This window comes from Leuciscus leuciscus, assembly GCF_965113295.1.
Source record: "Leuciscus leuciscus genome assembly, chromosome: 14".
Taxonomy (NCBI): domain Eukaryota; kingdom Metazoa; phylum Chordata; class Actinopteri; order Cypriniformes; family Leuciscidae; genus Leuciscus; species Leuciscus leuciscus.
The window spans coordinates 3,915,907-3,937,538 of record NC_138738.1 but is presented as its reverse complement, the minus strand read 5'-3'; the positions used below and the strand labels follow the sequence as shown (position 1 = coordinate 3,937,538).

General features: G+C 35.0%; 2 protein-coding genes across 6 annotated transcripts in view; one reads left to right on the top strand and one right to left on the bottom strand.

The window, feature by feature from the left end:
- pacsin1b (protein kinase C and casein kinase substrate in neurons 1b) overlaps positions 1-8,664 on the top strand; it is a 36,831-nt gene extending 28,167 nt beyond the window's left edge. For 4 of the 5 annotated variants that reach the window (XM_082136459.1, XM_082136457.1, XM_082136456.1 and 1 more), the window contains 6 exons: positions 167-322; positions 1,462-1,637; positions 1,971-2,091; positions 2,211-2,341; positions 5,055-5,239; positions 6,362-8,045. In XM_082136459.1, coding sequence (XP_081992585.1) covers positions 167-322; positions 1,462-1,637; positions 1,971-2,091; positions 2,211-2,341; positions 5,055-5,239; positions 6,362-6,471 — 879 coding nt within the window. In that variant the 3' untranslated portion in view covers positions 6,472-8,045. Of the gene's footprint in view, positions 1-166; positions 323-1,461; positions 1,638-1,970; positions 2,092-2,210; positions 2,342-5,054; positions 5,240-6,361 lie in introns of all 5 variants that reach the window. The other variant, XM_082136460.1, reaches the window with a different exon arrangement.
- A 1,734-nt stretch (positions 8,665-10,398) lies between these two features.
- spdef (SAM pointed domain containing ets transcription factor) overlaps positions 10,399-21,632 on the bottom strand; it is a 17,119-nt gene continuing 5,885 nt past the window's right edge. The window contains exons 2-6 of the mRNA XM_082136509.1: positions 17,658-18,117; positions 15,503-15,700; positions 14,130-14,177; positions 11,552-11,686; positions 10,399-11,192 (exon numbers count right to left, since the gene is read on the bottom strand). Coding sequence (XP_081992635.1) covers positions 11,014-11,192; positions 11,552-11,686; positions 14,130-14,177; positions 15,503-15,700; positions 17,658-18,111 — 1,014 coding nt within the window. The 5' untranslated portion in view covers positions 18,112-18,117 and the 3' untranslated portion in view covers positions 10,399-11,013. The remainder of the gene's footprint in view (positions 11,193-11,551; positions 11,687-14,129; positions 14,178-15,502; positions 15,701-17,657; positions 18,118-21,632) is intronic.

Sequence of the window (21,632 nt, the reverse complement as noted above, 5' to 3'; positions counted from 1 at the left end):
AGCAAGCGGTAATCTACTATTCTATTTCTAACATAGCCATAAACAAGAAATGACTTGGTGCGTGTTATAATTCGGCTGAAGAAATATCTTCATTTGACACTACAAACAAATCATTGAATAATTCACTCACAATGCTTACCATGTTCATCTTATCTTTTATTTGCAGTTGGAAACAGCAAAGAAAACTTACCATATGGCCTGCAAGGAAGAAAAGATTGCATCTACAAGGGAGGCCAATAGCAAAGGAGAGGCGTCAGTCACATCAGATCAGCAAAAGAAACTCCAAGAGAAGGTGGACAAGTGCAAAAACGACGTTCAGAGGGTCAGCCAAGAAAACAATGCATATTATGTACAACATGCATATTTCATAAACAAACCAAAAGTGATGCACTTACAATGAATGTCTATGGAACAACTATAACATTCCTTTAAAGTGTGTGCATGGCATATATTATTCTCAATGTTTTTGTATTTTAACAGACTGTTAAAATAAGATCTGTGGTCTGGTCTCTTGTTAATATTCAAAACTGACCACAATAGATTCAGCAGACGACAGAAAACAGAAATATCCTCAAGCAATTTCATCCTCTATTCATTACACCAGCAGGTCCGACTCCCCAGGGCTTACTTTCATATTACTACCCTGCCTTTGGACCACTTAATAGGGGTGTTCAATAAATGGCCCCCTAGCGCACCGTACTGCCAATTCATTAGCCTTTACTCTAAACCAGCATCCATTATAAGCACTTAACCCAGAGTCCCAGTGGAACCAGCTCTGCCACAATAGAACAATGGACAAGCTGGACATTTGAGTGACAGCAGTAGTTAGCTATAAAACCATCCCAAATAATGATATTATTAAATTAAGAACATGGACACATGCTTTAACTTTACAACTCACATGTCACCCCTAAAAGAAAAATATATAGAGATATTTTGCATAAAGCAATCAAACCTGCCATTAAGATGTTTGCATTTTGTCATTACTTTAATGACATTTCCATCAGAAATTATCAATTACATAAATGTGTCTGGACATTTAACTTTTGAGCTAATTTGAGCTTATTTTTCTTATTCTCATTACTATGATAATTCTTAAATTACTATAATACAGTTATTTTAATACAGCAATATCTTATCATTCTTTTTTTTTATTATGATAATGAGAATTTGGGGGGAAATGTAAGCATCACAATATATATCTTAGTGGTCCTTTGTTTTAGCAGTCTACTTATAATGCCATGGTTTTGTGTACCAAAGTCATTATTTAGTTTAACATGACCATTTTCCATCCTCTCTGACACTTGAACAGGGTTAGAATTTAACAAGCTTTAATTTTAGAACTTTATGCGAGTACCCTTTGTTATGATTGGCTCACCTCTTCATATTTACATAAATGGGACATCTCATATTTATGCAACAAGTCAGAAGATTTAAGATGTCGTTTGTTTTGTGTTTCAGGCCAAAGAGAAATACGAGAAGACCCTCGATGAGCTCAGCAAGTCCACGCCGCAGTACATGGAGAACATGGAGGTCGTGTTCGAGTCGTGCCAGCAGTTCGAGGAGAAGCGGCTGAACTTCCTCCGCGAGGTGCTTCTGGATATCAAACACCATCTTAACCTCACTGAGAGCCAAAGGTCAGCTTGAAATCAGACACATTGAAATTTCTGTTCTCCTAAGCCTGGTGGTCTGAAGTCTACTTATTTTTATTAACGTAATGCATTCATAATGCATTTTTTATGTCATCTATATGCTAGTGTCCTGTTGACAAACTAAACTTTTAGCAGATGTGCACTATTATTCAAATGTTTGGTGTCAGTAATATATATATTTTTTAAAGAAATTAATATTTTATTCAGCAAGGATGCATTAAATTGATCAAATGTGAATAGGAAATACATTAGCACATATGAAAGAAAATTGCATCAGTCATTAGTCTCTTAATAAACTCTATAATTCATATTCTACAGCTATGCCACAGTCTACCGGGAACTGGAGCGCAGCATCACCTCCGCCAGCGCCCAAGAAGACCTCAAGTGGTTCAACAACCTCCACGGGCCAGGCATGCACATGAACTGGCCACAGTTTGAGGTAAAGTCCATATGTGGGACCAGTGAGAATGTATCTGTATCTGGTGTAACTCAGGACTGTTCATTTTATTTAACAGTTACTGAGTATTTCTCATATAATTCCTCTTGTCTCTAAATCAGGAGTTCAACCCAGAACTGAGCCACTCTATTAATAAGAAAGAGAAGGTGAAGAGGAACCATGATGGGATCACGTTGACTCAGGTCACACATAGTGTAGATCCGGGCACACCGCAGACTGGAACCCGGAGCAGGTACAGAGGTTTTTGTGTTATTTAACCCTATAAAGCCTTCTGTATCATATTTGATGCACACATTTCTAAGGCCTCTAAATCATCAACTTTGAAAAAAACCTGTTGCACACAATCTACTACATGCCTTCTATCATCTGATTGATAGTTTATACATTTATAGCAAGTGAAAGTCAAGTAAGTTTTAGTACAATCATAAAAACATCCTCCTTCAGGTCGTGATGTTTTTGCTGCAAAATCGTGACTTTTTTTTAGAAAGTAAATGTAAGAATAACTTTCAGATTGTTATTAATATTTCAAGATTAACATTTACTGGGCTAAACCAACTTTGATTATCCATTTATCATCTTTTTTTGTTGTTTTTTAAATCATGCTAAAATGTTAGTATCAAGTATGATACATCAGGCTTTTGAGGAATGTATTTTTTCATCTCTCAATCATCCTATATTATACTACGAGGCTGTTGAATGCTTGATTCTGATTGGCTGACAAACGTTCTAAGGTGTGCAGTTATTGTCAGGGAAACGGACGGCTAAAGTAGTTCCAGCAGGTCTTGACCGCATTACAGATCCATATCACTTCGCCAGTTGTTATAAAAGTCCTTACAGCCTACAACACCAAAAGAACCAAAACCCACAACGACACTGACCAAGCAAATAAATATAGTTAACAATACGATAAAAACGACAAACAATTTCCATGTTTTTTACCACAAAATTAAGTTTTATTATTAATGTAAAGTACATAGTCTCTTTCTCCTGCTCACTCAAACGCACACACACATAGGGGAGAGCGGGGCACAAAGTAACGCTTTTTGACTTTCTCAGTTTGTGTAAATCTACTTATGGTTCAGAGTATTTATTTTTTCCCACATTACTTTCCCACATGTCTAGTACAATTATGTGTTTTTGTTTTATTAATACAGTATATACTTTTTTCTTGATATACCCCGAAAGAATGGAAGTGAAATGTGACAACATGCCCCATAGGTGGGGTACATTGTAACATGTGTGGGGCACATTGTAACATAACATATGACAGCTTAAAATGTTATCTGATCTAATAAAAAAAATATACAAAACAAACTAAAATATTTTCTAAATAAAATACAATTAAAAAAAAAATTCATATAAAATAATGGCAATTTTTAATAATTAAATATAAACTCATTTTTGAGTTTTGACTACGAACACATGAAAACACAGCTATACAACATAGTTCAAAACAAATAAATAATTAGTAATTTTTGAACATTGACTCTCAGTCTTTATTCACCTTTTTCTCACGTTTTCTCAATAAAATTAATAAAAGTATAGAATATAATAGCATATTTCTAATAGGGGCACATTGTAACGCAGTGTTACAACATGCCCCCGCCTGCACAACTGGGATTTAAACCCTGCTAGTGTCTTCTGCTAGTTAGTGAAGCATTAAAGAACTATCTCAACAGTTAAATAACATCTTGGAGATTAAAATAATATCAGATTTGTCTTATTTTAAATAAACACAAAAAATAGAGATGAAAAATTAACTTAAGTAAGAAATTTACTTTTGCTATGGTTTAATAAATGTCTATGGATATCTTCCAAAAAAAACAAACATTTTGGCGGATTTTTTTTTTCTATATAGTGTTGATATGGCAACTAGTAAATACACAAAGTTTCGTCATCCAAGCATGTGCGGAAGTATTTAAAACAAGCGTGTTACAACTAGCCCCGCGTTAGGTTGTGCCCCGCGCTCCCCTACAGTACGGACACACACTCGCACAGAAACATGTTGTCAGCGCTGCTCTGATGATTTTATCAGTAAAATAGTTTAGAAACTTAAAAGCTACATGACATTTCTCACTAGCGAGGTAATAACGGCACTGTTCTTGAAGCAGATAAACTTACAGTTTCGCTATTAGTAGAGACGCTGCTGCCCGAACACTGTTGATACTCACACACGCTTAATCTCTCGCTCTCTCTCTCTCTCTGTATAATAACTGCAATAATCTCTGCATTAGTCTACTATCAATGGCTCAAGCCTCCGTTTTTGGAGTTGTGGGATAAGATTAAGATTTGAACATTTCTCACAGAAGAGCGTTTTAATGACCAATTATAAGTGGTAACTCATCACTTATAATGTGGTAACCATAGTATAAGCGGAATAATTGACTTTGTTCTGTTGAATTATTAGAAAATAAGCCAATTCCACTGCACGCTGTGGTCGCATTATGCTTATTTTCTAATAATTCAACAGCCCGCTTGCCACAATTAAAACTACAGGGCTTTGATCATAAAACTAAGCATTTATATATCATCCTAATAAGACATATCTGTAACGGTTATGTTCTTTGTGTGGGCTGTTTTTCCTTTCAATCCCATGTTTCCTTCCTGTGTTTAGTTCCTGTTCCTAGTCGTTTTCTAAGGTTACTCATTGGTTAATTGATTATGTTCACCTGAGTCTTGTTTGGTTCCTCATTTAGCCATGTATTTAAGCCCTCAGTTTGGTTCTTCTCTTTGTCCTGTATTGTCTTTGCATTAGTGAAGCCGTTACGTTGAGTGTTTCCTTCTGGATTGCCTTTGTTTTTGTAAGTAAACGTACATCTGCTGCAACTTAGATCCTCTGCTCCTCTTCCCTTGCCTGCGCTGTGCTGTCTGTGTTTTCCATTGTTGCTAACGCTAACCTCTGGAGAAACTAACCTGTGCTTCTCCCGTCTGGTTGTCGTGTCCAGCGTGAGCAGTTACGAGACGAACCAGCAGTTTTCTGCCGAGTGGTCTGATGATGAGCATCCGCCTGCCGCCCAACCAGCCAGTGAAACAAATGGAAATCCATTCGAAGAGGAGAGCAAAGGAGTGCGAGTGAGAGCGCTGTATGACTATGACGGCCAAGAACAAGATGAGCTCACATTTAAAGCTGGTGAGAATCATGTTTTTGAAGCCTTTCTCAAGGCTGCTGATCAAAAATACTGTAAAAGATGTAAAGATTGTTCTATTTGAATATATTTTAAAATGTAATTTTATTCCTGTGATGCAAATACTCCAGTCTTCAGTGTCACATGATCCTTCAGAAATCATTCTAATATGCTGACTTGCTGCTCAAGAAACATTTCTGATTATTATCAGTTAATAAACAGTTGTGCTGCTTCATATTTTAGTGGAAACTATGAGACGTTATTTTCATGATTATTTGATGAATAGAAAGTTCAAAAGAACAGCATTTATTTGATATAGAAACCTTTTGTAACATTATAAATGTCTTTACTGTCACTTTTGATCAATTTAGTGCATACTTACTGAATAAAAGTATTCATTTCTTTTTCAGAAAAAAAAAAGGTTTTGAACAGTAGTGTAAGTGTATATCATATGTTGGTTATGGTCCTCTGGACATGCTGTAGCCTACAATTATGTTCTATAAACATTTTCCAAACATTCCAGGGCTCGACATTAAGCCTTGTGTGCTTGTCCTTCGGACTAGTAAATCGCTGACCTTATTACAGTTAATACATTATTAATCACTGTTATTACATTGAATGTAATAAAATCATTAGTCTGAAATTGTTGGTGTTTGAAGTTCCTGTACTTCCCAGGTTATTTTTAACTTTTTGTTTTAATCAGGCTACTTAGCAAGGAAAATTCTCTTCCGCTTGACTTTCCAAAAAAATTCACTTTTCGGGAAAATTGGACAAGCGTTAATAATGTCGAGGCCTGGATTCCATTTTGTTTGTTTTTTTCTGTTTTCTTACAGTGAATAAAATGTTGTTTAAACGTTCTAACGATGAAACAATAGAAAATGTTCAAGCAATGTTTACTTCTGATATTCTAATAGCGAGTCGTGTTTTGAATATGTAAGGATAAAGTACATTCAGCTGTTTTTATAATGGCCATTTCACTGTTCGCTTGCCAAATAGATAAATAAATGGACATTAAATATTGAGTTTAAAATTAATTATGTGAAAAGAAAGACATTTTGCATCCTTAATAGTGCATATGTTTGCATTTGATCAGCTCGTATTAACTGTACATCAACATGTTTTCCCAGGAGACGAGCTGATCAAGCTAGAAGATGAGGACGAGCAGGGTTGGTGCAAAGGCCGGCTGGACGGCGGTCAGCTAGGCTTGTACCCGGCTAACTACGTCGAGCCCATTTAGTTGCCTTGTGTGGTGAAGAAGGCCTTAAAGACTTTACCCCACACTGCGCGAATGCGAGATTCCAGAGAAACCATTTCCTTGCCTGATTGACTTGCTGAGACGCTTTACGCAGCATTTTCTTAATACCGTAGCGAAAAAACCCTACAGCATTGAAAACCCATATCAGATCCCAGCGAGAGCAGGGAATGATTCTGTGCATCTATGTAGCCATGTTCAGTATGAGTTATTATTGTGCTGCCGACATGTGTTCGCGTATGGTCTCCTGTAACAATATTAACATACTGACATCCATGAAGCCTAGCATAGCAAGAATCAGCTGTGCAATGTATACTAGACTTTTATTTTGAAGTGGAATGTTCTGTTGAACCTAGTGAACATGAATTTCGCTTACATAATCTGACATATTTATGTGTTAAACAAGATATTCAATGAGAACAAATTTAGGGCGGGACTTGATTTTATGCTAATTTGATGTGAAAAGTGGGCGTTACATACCAGAATGGATCTATGTGGTTGGAGGGGAGGGGTTTAAAATTGAAAGGGATGGTGACATCATTCGTCAAGGAGAGTTGATGTAGAGGTGGAGCATTTTATAATGTATTTTTCTGAATAAATTGTGCACTAGAAATATGTGTTAACAAAGTAAATATAGTCCGTTTTGAATATATGTTGGCTTTAATGCGAGATGCATCTGGATTTTTGTCAATTTTTTTCATCTAAGTGCAAATTATGCCTCAAAACACATTAAATGCACATTTCCATGTTTTTCTTCTCTTTTTTTATATTTTGGTTTCCCCATTTTAAGAACATGTAAAGAGCCTGTGAACAAATTGTAAGCTTTCACTTTAAAGACTGGAGAATAATGGAGAAGGGAAACTTTTTTAAATATCCTCATTCTAAAGGATTGCTGATGGAATTTTTGTCTTTATGTGGAATAAATCCAGAATGAATCATAACTGAAATTCTAAAAGAAAAATAAGTTTAGTTTATGTAGTGCATTTTTGTAATCATTTATTTTATTTTATTTTGAGTAAATTGTGATTTTAAAAATGAAATTTTTATTTATTTATTTTATTTTCTTCAGAATTTTTTTGGACTTAGGATATTAGTTATGATTTCATGACCATTGAACTGTGTGGTTCACATTGATCTCTGGGCACATGCTATTGAAAAGTATGTTCAAATGCTTTTAAGTATTTCTTCTGCCTTTTTGTCTCTTTATGTAAATGGAAATGTCTTTTAACAATAACTTATTCAGTAGGCAAACTCCTTACTGTAGCGCAACAATAATAATAATTTAATTTGTCATGTTTTCAACACTGAAGCTTTGTTCTAAGTGTGGGAGCTCACTCTGGCTCAACCGGTATGGATTGCATCTTTAAGAGCAGGATGGAGAAGGTGACGTGTGTGTGTGTGTGTGTGTGTGTGTGTGTGTGTGTGTGTGTGTGTGTGTGTGTGTGTGTGTGTGTGTGTATATACTGTATGTTTAGACTGGACTGATGTGTTCTACTCTTCATGTCAGTGTAGTAACTGTTCCATTCAAGTTCACAATAAAAATCTGAGACAAATGCAAATGATTCCAAAGCTTTGGGTCACCACTAGAGGTCAGCATTGCAGAAGACCTTTACTTTACTGTTTATAGTGCACTATAATATAGAGTAAATCGGTCATAGTTCGCCCTAAAATCAATAGATAAAGGCTGTAATATTTTTCTTAACGCTTTTTATTTTATTTTATTTTTACATAAATTATAATACAATATAAAACAAACATAAGTATTATTAGACTAATTAAATAATGAAATAAAAATATTCTAATAAAAACATTATTATTACTAAATTACTTTTTATTTTATTTACATCTCAATAGAAAAAAAAGTAACAAACTTAAATGTAAAATATCTGGATGCAATTTGGTAATGAGAATGTGGGTGGAATATTAATTGTCATGAAAGCTGTCAAATAGTAGGCTTTTTATTTATTTATTTATTTATTTATGCAAGATTATTTATTTTAATTATTTCGTTTGGGGTGAAATGTGGACATGTTTTTGATTCATTCATACCCCCTTTTTTTTATGTGTATATATATACCATTCTAAAAAAAAGTGTTAAACATCCTATAGTGAAAAAATTATGATTGCATAGTAAAAGAACAAGTGAAATACAGGAGACTGAAAAATGAAAAATGAATATTTAATAAAGAAACTTAGGCAAAATGCATGAAGAACAACAACTGAATGTACATGGAAAAAAAATTGCCTTTCAGTTCTGGTATAACTGTAAGAGTACGGATCATATTTCGTAATGCTGACATTTGAGTCCAGTGACTCTTTGAGATTAGACTTCACAATAGATTTACAAAAATACAAGAGCCACAATAGAAACCAAACCTCCTCAGGCTCCGTAACTCGGACTTCCTGATTTAAGCATGTGTCAATTAACAGTTCCAACACACACACACGTGACAGATACAGTGTGAGAACACAGACGTGAGGCTCGGTAAGCCCTCATTTGCATCAGTATAAAACGTGACGTGATGATGGAGGTGTGCAAAGCTGGCCGATTATTGAAGAAAGTGGAGAAAGTTCACATGGACACACTTGAAAGGTTTGCAGTGTAATTAATTACAAACCAGAAAAAAGGGGATGTTTGTTGGGTGGCAGGCAGAGATTAACGCAAACTCTTGGCCTTTCCACTGCAAATCATGGGCAGAGAAATGAAGGTTTGCTCAGAGACACGCTGGCACATTCACACGATCCTTCACACGCTTGTGTTTGAGGATCAGAAGATAGACAGACCTGGCGAGGAACCTGTAACATACTTTAAAGAATATACTAAATCTCTTTTATTTTAACCGAAGTGCTACGGTTAAACATCAACATTTATCCATGAAGTAACAGTGCAAAGCTGAAACCACGTTCGAGGCAAGACATTATAGGCAAAACAGTGTTTTTTATGCACTGGTCAATTGTGAGATTGTGGGCTATTTTGCTTCCATAACATGTTTAGATTTTCATTACAATACATAGCTATACATAAAAGCTGTGAGTTTTTTTTCTTCTGCACTTAGTCAGAAATCTATGGAAGCTTGTTAACGACACGGAATAATAATAATAAAAAAACATTTTAAAAGATAATTGCGACTCACAATCTCACAATTCTGCCCCCCCCCCCCCCCCCCCCCCCATATTGCGAGATATAGTTTAATATATTCTAATCTGACAATTGCGTGTTATAAAGTCAGCATTTCGCGATTTAAACTGGCAATTCTAAGAAAGATTATCACTTGCTTTATAGATCGCAATTGCGAGTTTATATCACTCAGTTCTGAGGGAAAAAGTAAGAATTGCGAGTTTCACTCTTAAAAATAAAGGTTTCAAAAGGGGGTTTTCACAGCAGTGCCATAGAAGAATCATTCTGGGTTCCTCAAAGAACCTTTCCCTGAACAGTTATGAAAAGAACCATATTTAAATGGTTTGAAGAACATTTGAAAAACCTAAAGAAACTTTTTCTGATATAAAGAATCTTTTGTGCAATGGATGGTTCCACGGATGTCAAAGGTTCTTTATGGAACCATTAATGGCAATAAAGAACCTTTATTTTTTAGAGTTATATAACTGTATTCTGAGAAAATAAGTCAGGGTCAAACTTTAGTTTAGGGTCGAATTCTCACTATTAACTTATTAACTATATGATGACTTTTGCCTCAATAAACTCATAATTACTGCTTATTAATAGTTAGTAAAGTAGTTACTAAGTTTAGGTATTGGGTGGATTAAGGGATATAGAATAAGGTCATGCAGAATAAGGCATTCATATGTGCTTTACAGTAATAAACAGACAATATCCTAGTAATATGCATGCTAATAAGCAACTAGTTAGAGAGAATTGGACCCTAAACTAAAGTGGGAAGTCAGAATTGTGAGATGTATTTATCTTTAAAAACAATTTTTTTCGCAATAACCTTTTTTTTTTTTTTTAGTGCTGGAAAAAAGCTTCCATATAAAACTTTACTTCAGTATCACTTACATACTCCAAACTTTACCATTTTATTCCTATCTATGTTCTAAAGATTTTTACAGAGGGGTAAAATAAGGCCCAAAACCCCATATGTAAAACCTTTAAATCTAATATGTCAACAAAATCAAACAAGATTTTTGAACCTGGCTTTGTCCAATGTACAGATTTCTGTTCTGGAAATGTATGCAAATTGGTGCATATTTAATTGGATAATGCATATATTTAAACAAAACATTTCAGAAAACCATATTCAACGTTTGAATCATCTATGAGTTCGGCTGTAGTTTCTCCCTTTAATGGTTTAAGAGTGTTAAACAGACACACAAGTGTTTTTAAAAAGAGTGCAAGTTTATATCGGACGTTTCCAAGCACAGTTATATCTTATACTTAGAAAATGATTGAACTTTCTTACATTTTTCTTGGTTTCGCTGTTGTGCGAAACCCAGGAATAATCTCCAAAATAAAGCAAGAAAAGTGTAGGAGGGTTTGTCAGTTCGTATAGTTCTGAGTTCACTATCTCATTATACCGGATGGACAAACTGATAGACGAGTCTTTGCGAGACGTCTGGCTTGCGGATGATGCCCTTTTTATAGTACTGCCGAATCGAGCGGCTGAGTTTGTCATAGTTCATAGCCGGACGGTTCTTCCTCAAACCCCAGAGACGAGCCACGTGAGCGGAGTCTTCGATCTTGAAGATCCCTGTGAAGACACAGATCCGGTATGGCATTAGGTAAGTAACTTTATACTAGCAAACCAAACAAGGGTGTTTTTGCAGTGATGCTATACATGGGTTCCTCAAATAACCATTTCTTCTTAGTATGAAGAACATTTTAAGAGTCTAAAGAAGCACTTTAAACAAAAATAATGTTTTGTGGAATGAAAAGATTCCATTGATGCCAATAAAGAACCTTTATTTTTAAGATTGTAGTATGGTATTTTTGGAAATACCTTGGAGTACCATGGTTTAAGCATCCAAAAAGTCCCATTTTTCTGACCTATCATCAGCATCCAAGACTGCCTATTATTGTGTATCTTTATTGTGCCGAAGAGCGGCTCACCTTTGTCTTTATTCAGCCAGCGGATGCAGCGTCCGTAACTGTGAGGTTTGAGGAGAAGTTCTCTGAGGAACTGCCACAGGTGGATCGGCTGACCAGAACAAGACGAATCTGCTTCTGACCACAGCTCTTCACCTTCTGCCAGACAACACACACAGACACAGTCACAGTAAGACATTTCTGTTTGAAAATGTAGTCCTAATCCTATCACCTAAACCTAAGCTTAACCAGAGGGAAATGATGGGTGAATAACACCTAGGGTTGCCAACTTCAGTAAAGGAAAATGCGGGACTATCGTGGTTCTTTATAGGAAAATCTCAAAATATTTGCACTGTATCACACAGTGTACGCCATTACAGTGTCTGCAGTTAAGCATGTGTTTAAAAGGTTATCAGACATAAACACATTTGTATTGCTTAACCTATTTATGCACAATTTAATTCTAAAAATAATTTTAATGTCATACATAAAAAAAATGTCACATTACAAACAAACCATCATTCAAAATAACAGCATTTATCTAAAATAGAAAGTTTTTTTTAACATTATACACTAGGCTCACAGTTCAAAAGTTTGGGGTTAGTAAGATTTTTTTTTTTTTGAAAAAAATTAAAGAAAGAAATTGCCTACTTTTATTCTGCAGGGATGCATTACATTAATCAAAAGTGACAGTAAAGACATTTATAATGTTACAAAAGCTTTCTATTTCAAATAAATCTCTTATGAACTTTATATTCATCAAAGAATCCTGGGGGGGGGGGGGGGGGGGGGGAACTGTTTTAAACATTAATAATAATCAGAAATGTTTTTTGAGCATATTATTCCCTCAGGTAGATTACATGTTTTCTTGCATCGCTGGATGTTGGACTCATGAACAATAATCACGTTGTTTGCATTCGCCAAAATTGATTTGCCGAAATCAAAACTTGAACGGTAGGAATTAGGCTACCGTTAGCGCGAGACGAGTCCGGCTTGTCAAAAAACGGGACATGGCCATAAATTAGGCCCAAAATACGGGACGTCCCGGCTAATACGGGACAGTTGGCAACCCTAATAACACCAAACCCTGGTTGTAAGCCTGAACTTGACATAAACTGTAAACGTGTCCATTTAATAAAAATACATTCATATTCCATCTAAACTGGATGTGCATGTGACACTCAAAAGGAAATGAAACTGTCTCGCATGTTTTAGTCATTCATTTCACATCTCTTCATTGATTCTAATGGAGAGTTTTGGTTTGGTTTGTCACATAGTTTGCTTACGGTACAGTTAGAGCAAATCTGATTCTTGAAAAACTTAAATCAAGAACGATACCGATTTAATCTTGTCTGTTTATGCAAATAATACATTTGCACTAACAAACTGATGTCTGAAATCACTGCTATTCTGGTCTGCTGTTCTTCAGATTATATGTGTGTTCATCCTACAATTACAAAAAAATATTATTATTTTAGCAGGATTATTTATATACTATTACTGTATTAATTCATATTTTGAACTAGTTTTTTTTATTTTCATTTACATCAAATTATTAAAGCTTAAACTAAAAATGGAACTGAAAATATAAAAATGGTCATTTGTATTACTTTTTGTTTCTGTTATACATTTTTTCCTATTTCTGTTTTGCTTAATTTTTTTGGTATTTTTTTTATGAAGTTATTTTTTATTAATTTTAATACTTCAAATTAAACTTATTTTATTTCAGTTAGTTGCCAATGTAACTTTTCACATATTCCCTCACGTTTAAGTTTTTCATCTAATATTTACATTTGATTCTGTTTTAGCTTTACACGACAACGGCGTCTTCGGGGTCTGAAAGTTTTTGAAAACGATACCGCTATCGTCTCTGTGTAAACTACAAAAACGTGAATTTGTGAAACCGTGACATCACGCACATGCGTATTACGTGTTCAGTCTACAGGCGCATAGTGTTTCTTTACAAAGTGATCGCCATCTACTGGCCTGGCAGCAGAATACAGCGTTTTTAGACGCTTTCGTGGATCTGTGTGAACAACACGCGAAAAACACAAAGAAAAAACGTCTTCATTTTTTGGTTAGTTTTAGTTAACAATATCAACACTGCCATGGAAATAACATGGTATATGATATGACTATTGTAAGCATCAATATTTGAATACATATCATTGGAAATTCTGTATTGAAAATGTCTCACGATTACCTCTTTTGTTTATTGGCATTAATCGATCTGATCTGGACTGGTTAATCATTACCTGACAATAACAACTCTTTGCTGTTCTTTTCTGGTCAGTCCATGGTAGATTTGTAAGGTAATAATGCCATGGTATTGTTCTGTATTTTAGCATCGTCTGTGTAGTTTAGTTTCTGGCTTGCTTAGTTGGGAACATTTAATATTCAACAATATTATTGATCTGCCTTACTTAAGGTGGACGATGACGCAATTTTCTTCTAGAAACAAACTTTGTTGTATTATTTTCCTGTTATCACTGTAAAGCTGCTTTGATACAATCTGTATTGTAAAAAGCGCTATATAAATAAAGGTGACTTGACTTGACTAGTTTACAGTGATGTTTCTGGCTGATATGAGTGTGTGACGTACCTCTCATCCTGGTCTCTCCACCTGAACATTTTTCCTTCATCCAGGCAGCTGAATGCACAAAGAAATGAGAAATACAGCATAAATACACACATGCAACGTCCAAGATGATAGTACAATTTCTGAATTAAAAAAAAACAGTTTCAAACAGGATGCAAAATGGTGAATATAAGCGAGTGGAATTAAAAGGGAATGGAAATAAATTCATAGAGCTGCTACAAGTGGTTTTTATTGATTACCTGTAAATGTTACATTAATAAACTATGTTAATTGCTTTGACAGTATTTCTTAACTTAAGGAAATGGGTCTTAAAATGCATTCTACAAATAAGCGAATAAATGGGTATTATTCTTCAAAATTAATATCTTGAAATCGCTTTTATTTATTTTTTTATTTTAGTTTTAGTTTTACTACTTTTATTATGTGCTGTATATCAGTTAATTGCCAATGCAAACATTTAAAAAAATATTTTTTATAAAAATAAAAATCTATATTTTATTCCAGCTTAAGGTAACACTTAAGGTGACGAAGTTACACGTTACTACACGTGTAACTTGTGTAACACATGCATAATTACAACTAACTAACCCTTAAACCAGATCCTAATCATAACTATAGTAAATGCATGTAGTTAGTTTATATTACTCAGTACTTGAGTACAATGTAACTACAATGTAACAATGTACAAGTATTTGAGTAAGTACAATGTAATACGTCACTTTAAAATAAAGTGTAACACAGCTTTATTTTAATTAACATAAAAATGTAACAGTTTTAGTTAACAATAACAACACTGTGTTACACTTTATGTTACAGTGTCAAATGTTACGTTACATAGTAATAACAGTAAAATATGTGTAATTACATGCAACTAACCCTCAACCAAACCCAAATCCTACCCTAACCGTATAGTAAGTACATGTAGTTAATTAATAATACTCAGGTATTTTAAGGTGTCAGTGTTACAGTGTAGTTATATATTTAAGTACTGAGTAACACTAATTAACTGCATGCATGTACTTACTATAGGGTTAGGGTTAGGATGAGTGTTTGGTTTAGGGTTAATTGCATGTAATTATGCATAATTTATAGTTATTACTATATAAATAACGTGTTACAAAATAAAGTGTAACCCAACACTGTCACTAAATTGTATTTCAATATAACAATGTAGAAAGCTTTACTTCCCGACATTCAACTTTCCTGCTGGGACAATTTAATTCAAATTCACACTGACGAATCACGAAAGGGAGTTCATTTTTATTTGCATATTTTATATTTTGCACAACCCTGAATTCAAACAGTTCTTTGCATGCAGTGCTCAGTGCAAGTCCAGCGTCGACTTAGTACAACGCATACTGATCCGAATGTTTCACCTGATTTCCATATATCCAGATGTGCATGTAATGTTTCACTGCACTGTGGCGAACGCTGTCGGAAGTCTTCCTCGCTCATGGAACATAAATCTTTCCCATCCAGGTCTTGGAAGGCCTTTCCCACCTGCGGAAGCCTGTAGAGATGCTCCGTCCATAACAGCCACTTCTGAACGTTCCCACAATTCCACTCCATCGGGTCTGAAAGATCAGATCAGATCAGATTAGAAGTCACTCATCTTGATCGGTCCAACCACCTCTGACGAAGCACACTGTTGGGACAGCTTTTTGGACAGACTCCAAAATGTTTTGGAAGGTCTTATAGAGAGTTAGTGAAGGAAAGCGACATTGAGAAGAGCAAACAGTGGGGATGGATGTTTACGCAAGGTGGTGTGACTTTATAAAGACGCAAAATTGAGCATGATACCGCAAATTATGTGAGTGCGTACATAAAATAAGGACAAATCAATAAATCAAACGCAACGTGACATGTCACATGCGATTAAAGCCAGTTCTGAAGTTATTTTTTACGATGCATGGCTATTTTTAAAAACAATATCTGCGAGACATGTTTGAATGTTTGCTTTCTCATCATCGTTATACGGGAGGGGTTTGGTGCAACAAAGCTCTCGGTACATTAGTGAAACCCCGGAGGATTAGCAGATCCTGGTGGAGATACTTTCAGCTGCCTTCAGGGCCGGCTCAGTCAAAGACCTTTTCTAACAGTTTCATAATGACTGTTTGCACGGCTCAATCATAACCCAGAGCTGCCTGTCACTCACGTTGACCATACGTGATTGATGGTGAGCTGTTCATTTGAATAAGTGTCATGATAATTTCGGCGTGTTATGTTTTAATGCCGCGCCTGTGAGTAAGATGTGTCATAAGATGTATTAAGCATAGTGTTATTAACATAGGTTGTTTGCTAAATTTGGCTATTTGACTTTGATTGATTAATATATTTGACCTGTTATTAATATATTAATAACTATATAACTATATGTATAAATAAATATATGACCTTTATCATATCTTTGTTATTTATATGACTAATATAGCTTCTCTGTTCGAACATAACCCTTTAAAAATGTAAATTTGTCTAAATTTTTTGCATAAATATCAGATCTTAATTTGTTTCTGTTATATATTATTGTTGGGATCGCTTGGCGTAATAATCTGAATCTAATGTGAATTCACAGTACACTTGTATGTCAGATGATCCTCCCTGTTTTTTCTCACAACCTGAATCTAATCTTAATTTAATCATAATGAATGAGCTATACCAGTGTAAATGTGTGACTGTCCGCATGCTACTCTCGCCTAAACATCTTTATTTAACATAAACATTAAACACATTAGTGTGAAAGTTTTGAATGCAAGACATTTATACAGTTTTTTACACATTTTACAATTTTGCCCCAAAAAGATTAATGTACATTTTATATATTTATTTATCTTTAATGTTTAATTAATGAAATGTTCAGTGTTTGAACATTTAAATAGTATAGATATAAATAGTATAATACAACATTTCTTTATTGTTTATTTTTAATTTAACATTTATTTTTAAATAACATTTTAATTTTATTTAAACAAAATTTCTATTTTCTTTTAATTATATATGTGTATATATCTTCTTTAATGAATATAAGAGTTTATAAAATTTTATATATATATTTATTTATATATATTTAATTGAAATATTTCAAAAAATCAATTTTTATTAATATTTAATTAAATATATATAAAAATTAAAAATATTTGTATATTTAAAAAAATTTTATTTAAAAAATGCATGTGTTTAAAAAATGCATATATTTAATTAATATAAGAATGAATATTTTAACATTTAAATTATGTATATAATTTAAACATAAATATATTAATTTTATATATATATATATATATAAAGAACATATTAATATAATGCGAATATTAAATAATAATCATTTGTAATGTAAATATTTAATTCATCATTATTCATTTTTAATAATTAATTGATTTAATTACTTATATATTTAATTAATAAAAATATTATTTTAATATTGGAAAAATATTTATATGTTCTTATAATACAAAAATCATTTCTTTATTTTTTTTATTTATTGGAATGGTTCCGCAGCTTCATTAACCAACATAAAAGTCTGTATTCTCTCACCTGGTGTGATGTTGAGGAGTTTACACGCTGTTTCGATGTCCTTCAGAACTTCTCCCACTACCAGACTCTGCACCTGCTCTAAAGACCTCTCCTCCACCTGTTCCTCCAGGGTGGGAGACAGCGGGGAGCTTCCCAGGCCGGGGCTGTCGATCACGGGACACTGCTCCGGCTCCTGACACGACTCCAGTCTGGACCCGGCCTCAGGCGTGGAGGAATCCGGCAGCCTCACCAGCCAGGCTGTGTCCTCGGTGAACAGCATGTCGAAGCAGGACAGATAGAGTCCCGGATGGCCTCGGTCAGAGTCGTCGAGACGGGGTTTGTGGTCGACCATGTCTGAGGTTTGCACAACGCCATCTTCTCGCTTGAGAAGGGCCAGCGAGCTCTCGATGAAGCCTGTGGAGCGCGGCGGCTGAAGGACAGCGCTGTCTGTCTGGATTCGGACTGGACTGGCCATTGTCTCCTGCAGAAGGTAAAGAGAAGAGACTTTAAATTAAACCAGACCCCTCAGTATTATCCAATATCACTCAGCAAACTGCTGGTTCTTGAGCGCTTTGGTGTTCCATAGCCTACCAACTCATCCTATCCAAAGGAAACACTGAGCCTAGGATGATGCTGTGTCTGTTTTTAAGTGTTTCAGGACAAATGAATGAAGAAAGTCAGTGCAGCATGGGGGAAGCAAACTGGATTTGACTGAGTCACTTACTCATGGGTCACTTGTGCAGAATGACGGGTGACACTGAAGCAAAGCAGTGGTTTGGAGGACTGCTTTCAAGGTGCCGTCCCCGCTCTCCTGTCTCCTGTGTCAGCATGAGTTTTTAATCAAATTGCAAAGAGGAAAAGATGTTTCAAATGTAGGATGACAGGAGAGGCGGGGTTGGAGCTGATATCTATCTCCAGTAGCCGGGAGGTAAAGATACAAAGGTGGGAAGATTGCTTGAAGGAAAGTGCCGGCTCAGAGTACAAGTTCACTGGAAAACAATCAATGCTTTGGAAGCACTGATAAAAAATAAAAAATTATAGCCTTCGAGAACCGTCTTTTTAAACTGCTGGTTAAAAACCGAGAGTTTCCTCAAAGAGGACGAGTCTCATCAAAATGTGTGACTGTTAATAAACTGGTTTATATTTATGTATAACCAGTGTTGACTGGTTGACTAAAACTGTTGAAAATCATTTCGGTAATTTAAATCAAGCCAAAATTAAATTAAATTAAATTAAATTAAATTAAATTAAATTAAATTAAATTAAATTAAATTAAATTAAATTAAATTAAATTAAATTAATAAATGAAAAACTTAAAGAACTTAGCTGACTAACTGATATAAGTGTAAGTATAAAATTACTTAAAAAATATATAAAAAAATAAAGCTAAATAGAAAACTAATAAAAATGGCAAATGCAACAACATAATGACTAAAACTTAAACTGAAAACTTAAAATATAGAAATAAAAACAAAACTACATTTTTACATTTTTTAAAGAGAATATATGAGTGTTTCTTTACAGATGTGTTGTGGATCCTTGTACATTGACCTTTCCTAAAATATAAGTTGTTCTGTGAATAAAGGCCGTGTAACAGTAAAATCTGACCTGGGGCGTCTATGAAACTACACTCAAGGAATGCAATATTCCCTGTGACAGAAGCAAGGAAAATCATAAATCATGAAAGTCTTGTCAGGGCCTCCAGATTACATGAAGAACATTGCAGGCGGCCAATGAGAAGCAAGGAACCAACAAAGTGTGATTTAATGTGCCGACACGGGTCAAGTGAGTACAACAGTAATTTGGACTCGCTAAATGTTTGAGTGTCACAGTTGCATTTGTAAAAGTAGAAACAGATGCTTCACAAGTATCTTCAAGAATGCATTAAGGAGATTTGGCAACACTTTATTTCGATGTTCCACTTTAAACATTCTACTAACTGTAAGTAACTTTGCAACTACATGTCAACTAGCAGTCATTAGAGTATTAGTAGACTGTCTGCTTAATATCTGCTAACTCTTTATTGTGATGCTCCACCAACAGACTTTCTACTGACTATAAATAACTTTGCAAGTACATGTCAACTTATTCTACTAACCCGAACCCTAACCTAACAGTCTACTAATACTGTAATGAGAGTTAGTTGACATGTAGTTGCGAAGTTACTTATAGTAGAATGTATAAAGTGGACCATCGAAATGAAGTAAGTGAAGATTTCCTCTGCTCTTAAAGAGAGAGTTCACCTTAAAGCTACACTGTGTAATTTTTAAAGTTGATTCTTAGCAAAAAACACTTTGTTCTTTTAAAATGATATGTGCTCATTAATGTGTAATTACTTCTACCAACTAATCAAGTATTATCGTAAGCGTAGAATCTGCCATTTAGAATATATACGAGCGAGTCGCTCGAATGGCGGCAGCCATGTTACGCCTCCATCTTGAAAATACATGTGCCAAAGAGGGACATACCTGGAAATTCAAGCTTCGCCTTTCACGTTTTTACACTCAGTGACGCCGTGACGAATGCGAGGGGGGGATTACTCATGACTGCCGGGAGATTTGAAATAATACGGCCACCGTAGAAGTTAAAACGCCCTCGGAATGGGAGGGGCTAGAAAGTAATATTCAGTTGGTAGTCATAAACAATTTCACCGCTAGATGGGAGAAAATCCTACACAGTGTAGCTTTAAAAAAAAAAATTCTGTCATCATTTCAAAATCAAACATTCTTCTTTTGTTGTTTCACAGAAGAAAGAGTCACACAGGTTTGGAACGGCGTGATGGTGAGTAAAAAAAATAATTGTAATTTTTGAGTGAAATTTTCTCTTTAATGTGGACGATGCAAATTCAGATCTGCACCGTTTCCCATTTTCACCTCATAAAAAAATCTTCCTTAACCACATTTCTGATTTCTGTATCATCCTGCATTGCCATTTTCCTTCTTTGCACTGTTTTTGGACTATATATGTTTTATTGATTGCCATAAATGCTTCATATATAGATCCTGTGAGGGTATTTGTTGGGCAGCCTCCTCTCTTCATAAGTAAATATTCACCCGTAATCGTTTGATTTAAAGTTCACTGCACAGATGGGGAATAAGAGGCATTTGTAGCTAATCAGTTGTCATTAGAGCGTATGTCTACAGGACATTCCCCATCTGCCACATGTTCTCGGACAGCCTCCGTTTGTTTGGACACACCATTGCCGTCATTCATAAAATCGTGAGATTGCTCCACGCCCAGCAATAGCAGAGGAAATGAGGTATAAAATGAAAACAATCAGTTTTAAAGGAGGGATTAAAGTGGCTTTAACCTTTTATTGTGTCTCTCAGGTGACTTTTTACTCATTTTAAAAGTAATATTTTATGTAATGAAAATTATTCATATGCAGCTTTACTGTAATACGCAGGAAAGAAATGATCACGGATGCAAACAGAGTTCAGTTCTGCTGTAAAGCGGCTCTCAAAAGACAATAGTGTCATTGTTCAGCTGAAGTCAGTTCAGTGTTGACTCAGTTCAGTTCAATATCTGTGTAAAGTTCATCAATTATGAAATGAGTTCAATGCCGCTATAAAGCATCTCTGGAGAAAGCTGTGAAGTCCTCGTCCAGCTCAGTTCAGTTCTCATCTAAAATATTATTATCAGATCTTATTCTAAGATATTGTTTAAACAAAAATAGTTTGAGGACGTTTCATTTGTCAAGATTTCTAGTAGTAAAACGTGTCAAAACTGTGTCACGTTGGACGCAGCGATGGAATGGCAGAGGGTCAGAGGTCAAACCATTTGTCTCTCGCTCTTTCACATCTCCGTATGCAAACACAAACGGAGGCCCCGGACCGCGTCTTTGAAGCTGTCCTGGAGTAAACTCTAAAGGAAATGAAGTTATCCTTCCTGGAATCCCTGTTCTCATCTCCAAACTCCCGCTGCTTTCACATCCCCCTCCCTCTCTTCTCCGAGGAAAACGATGGAGCGCGATTTTTCGGCCGGCTTAGTTTCAAG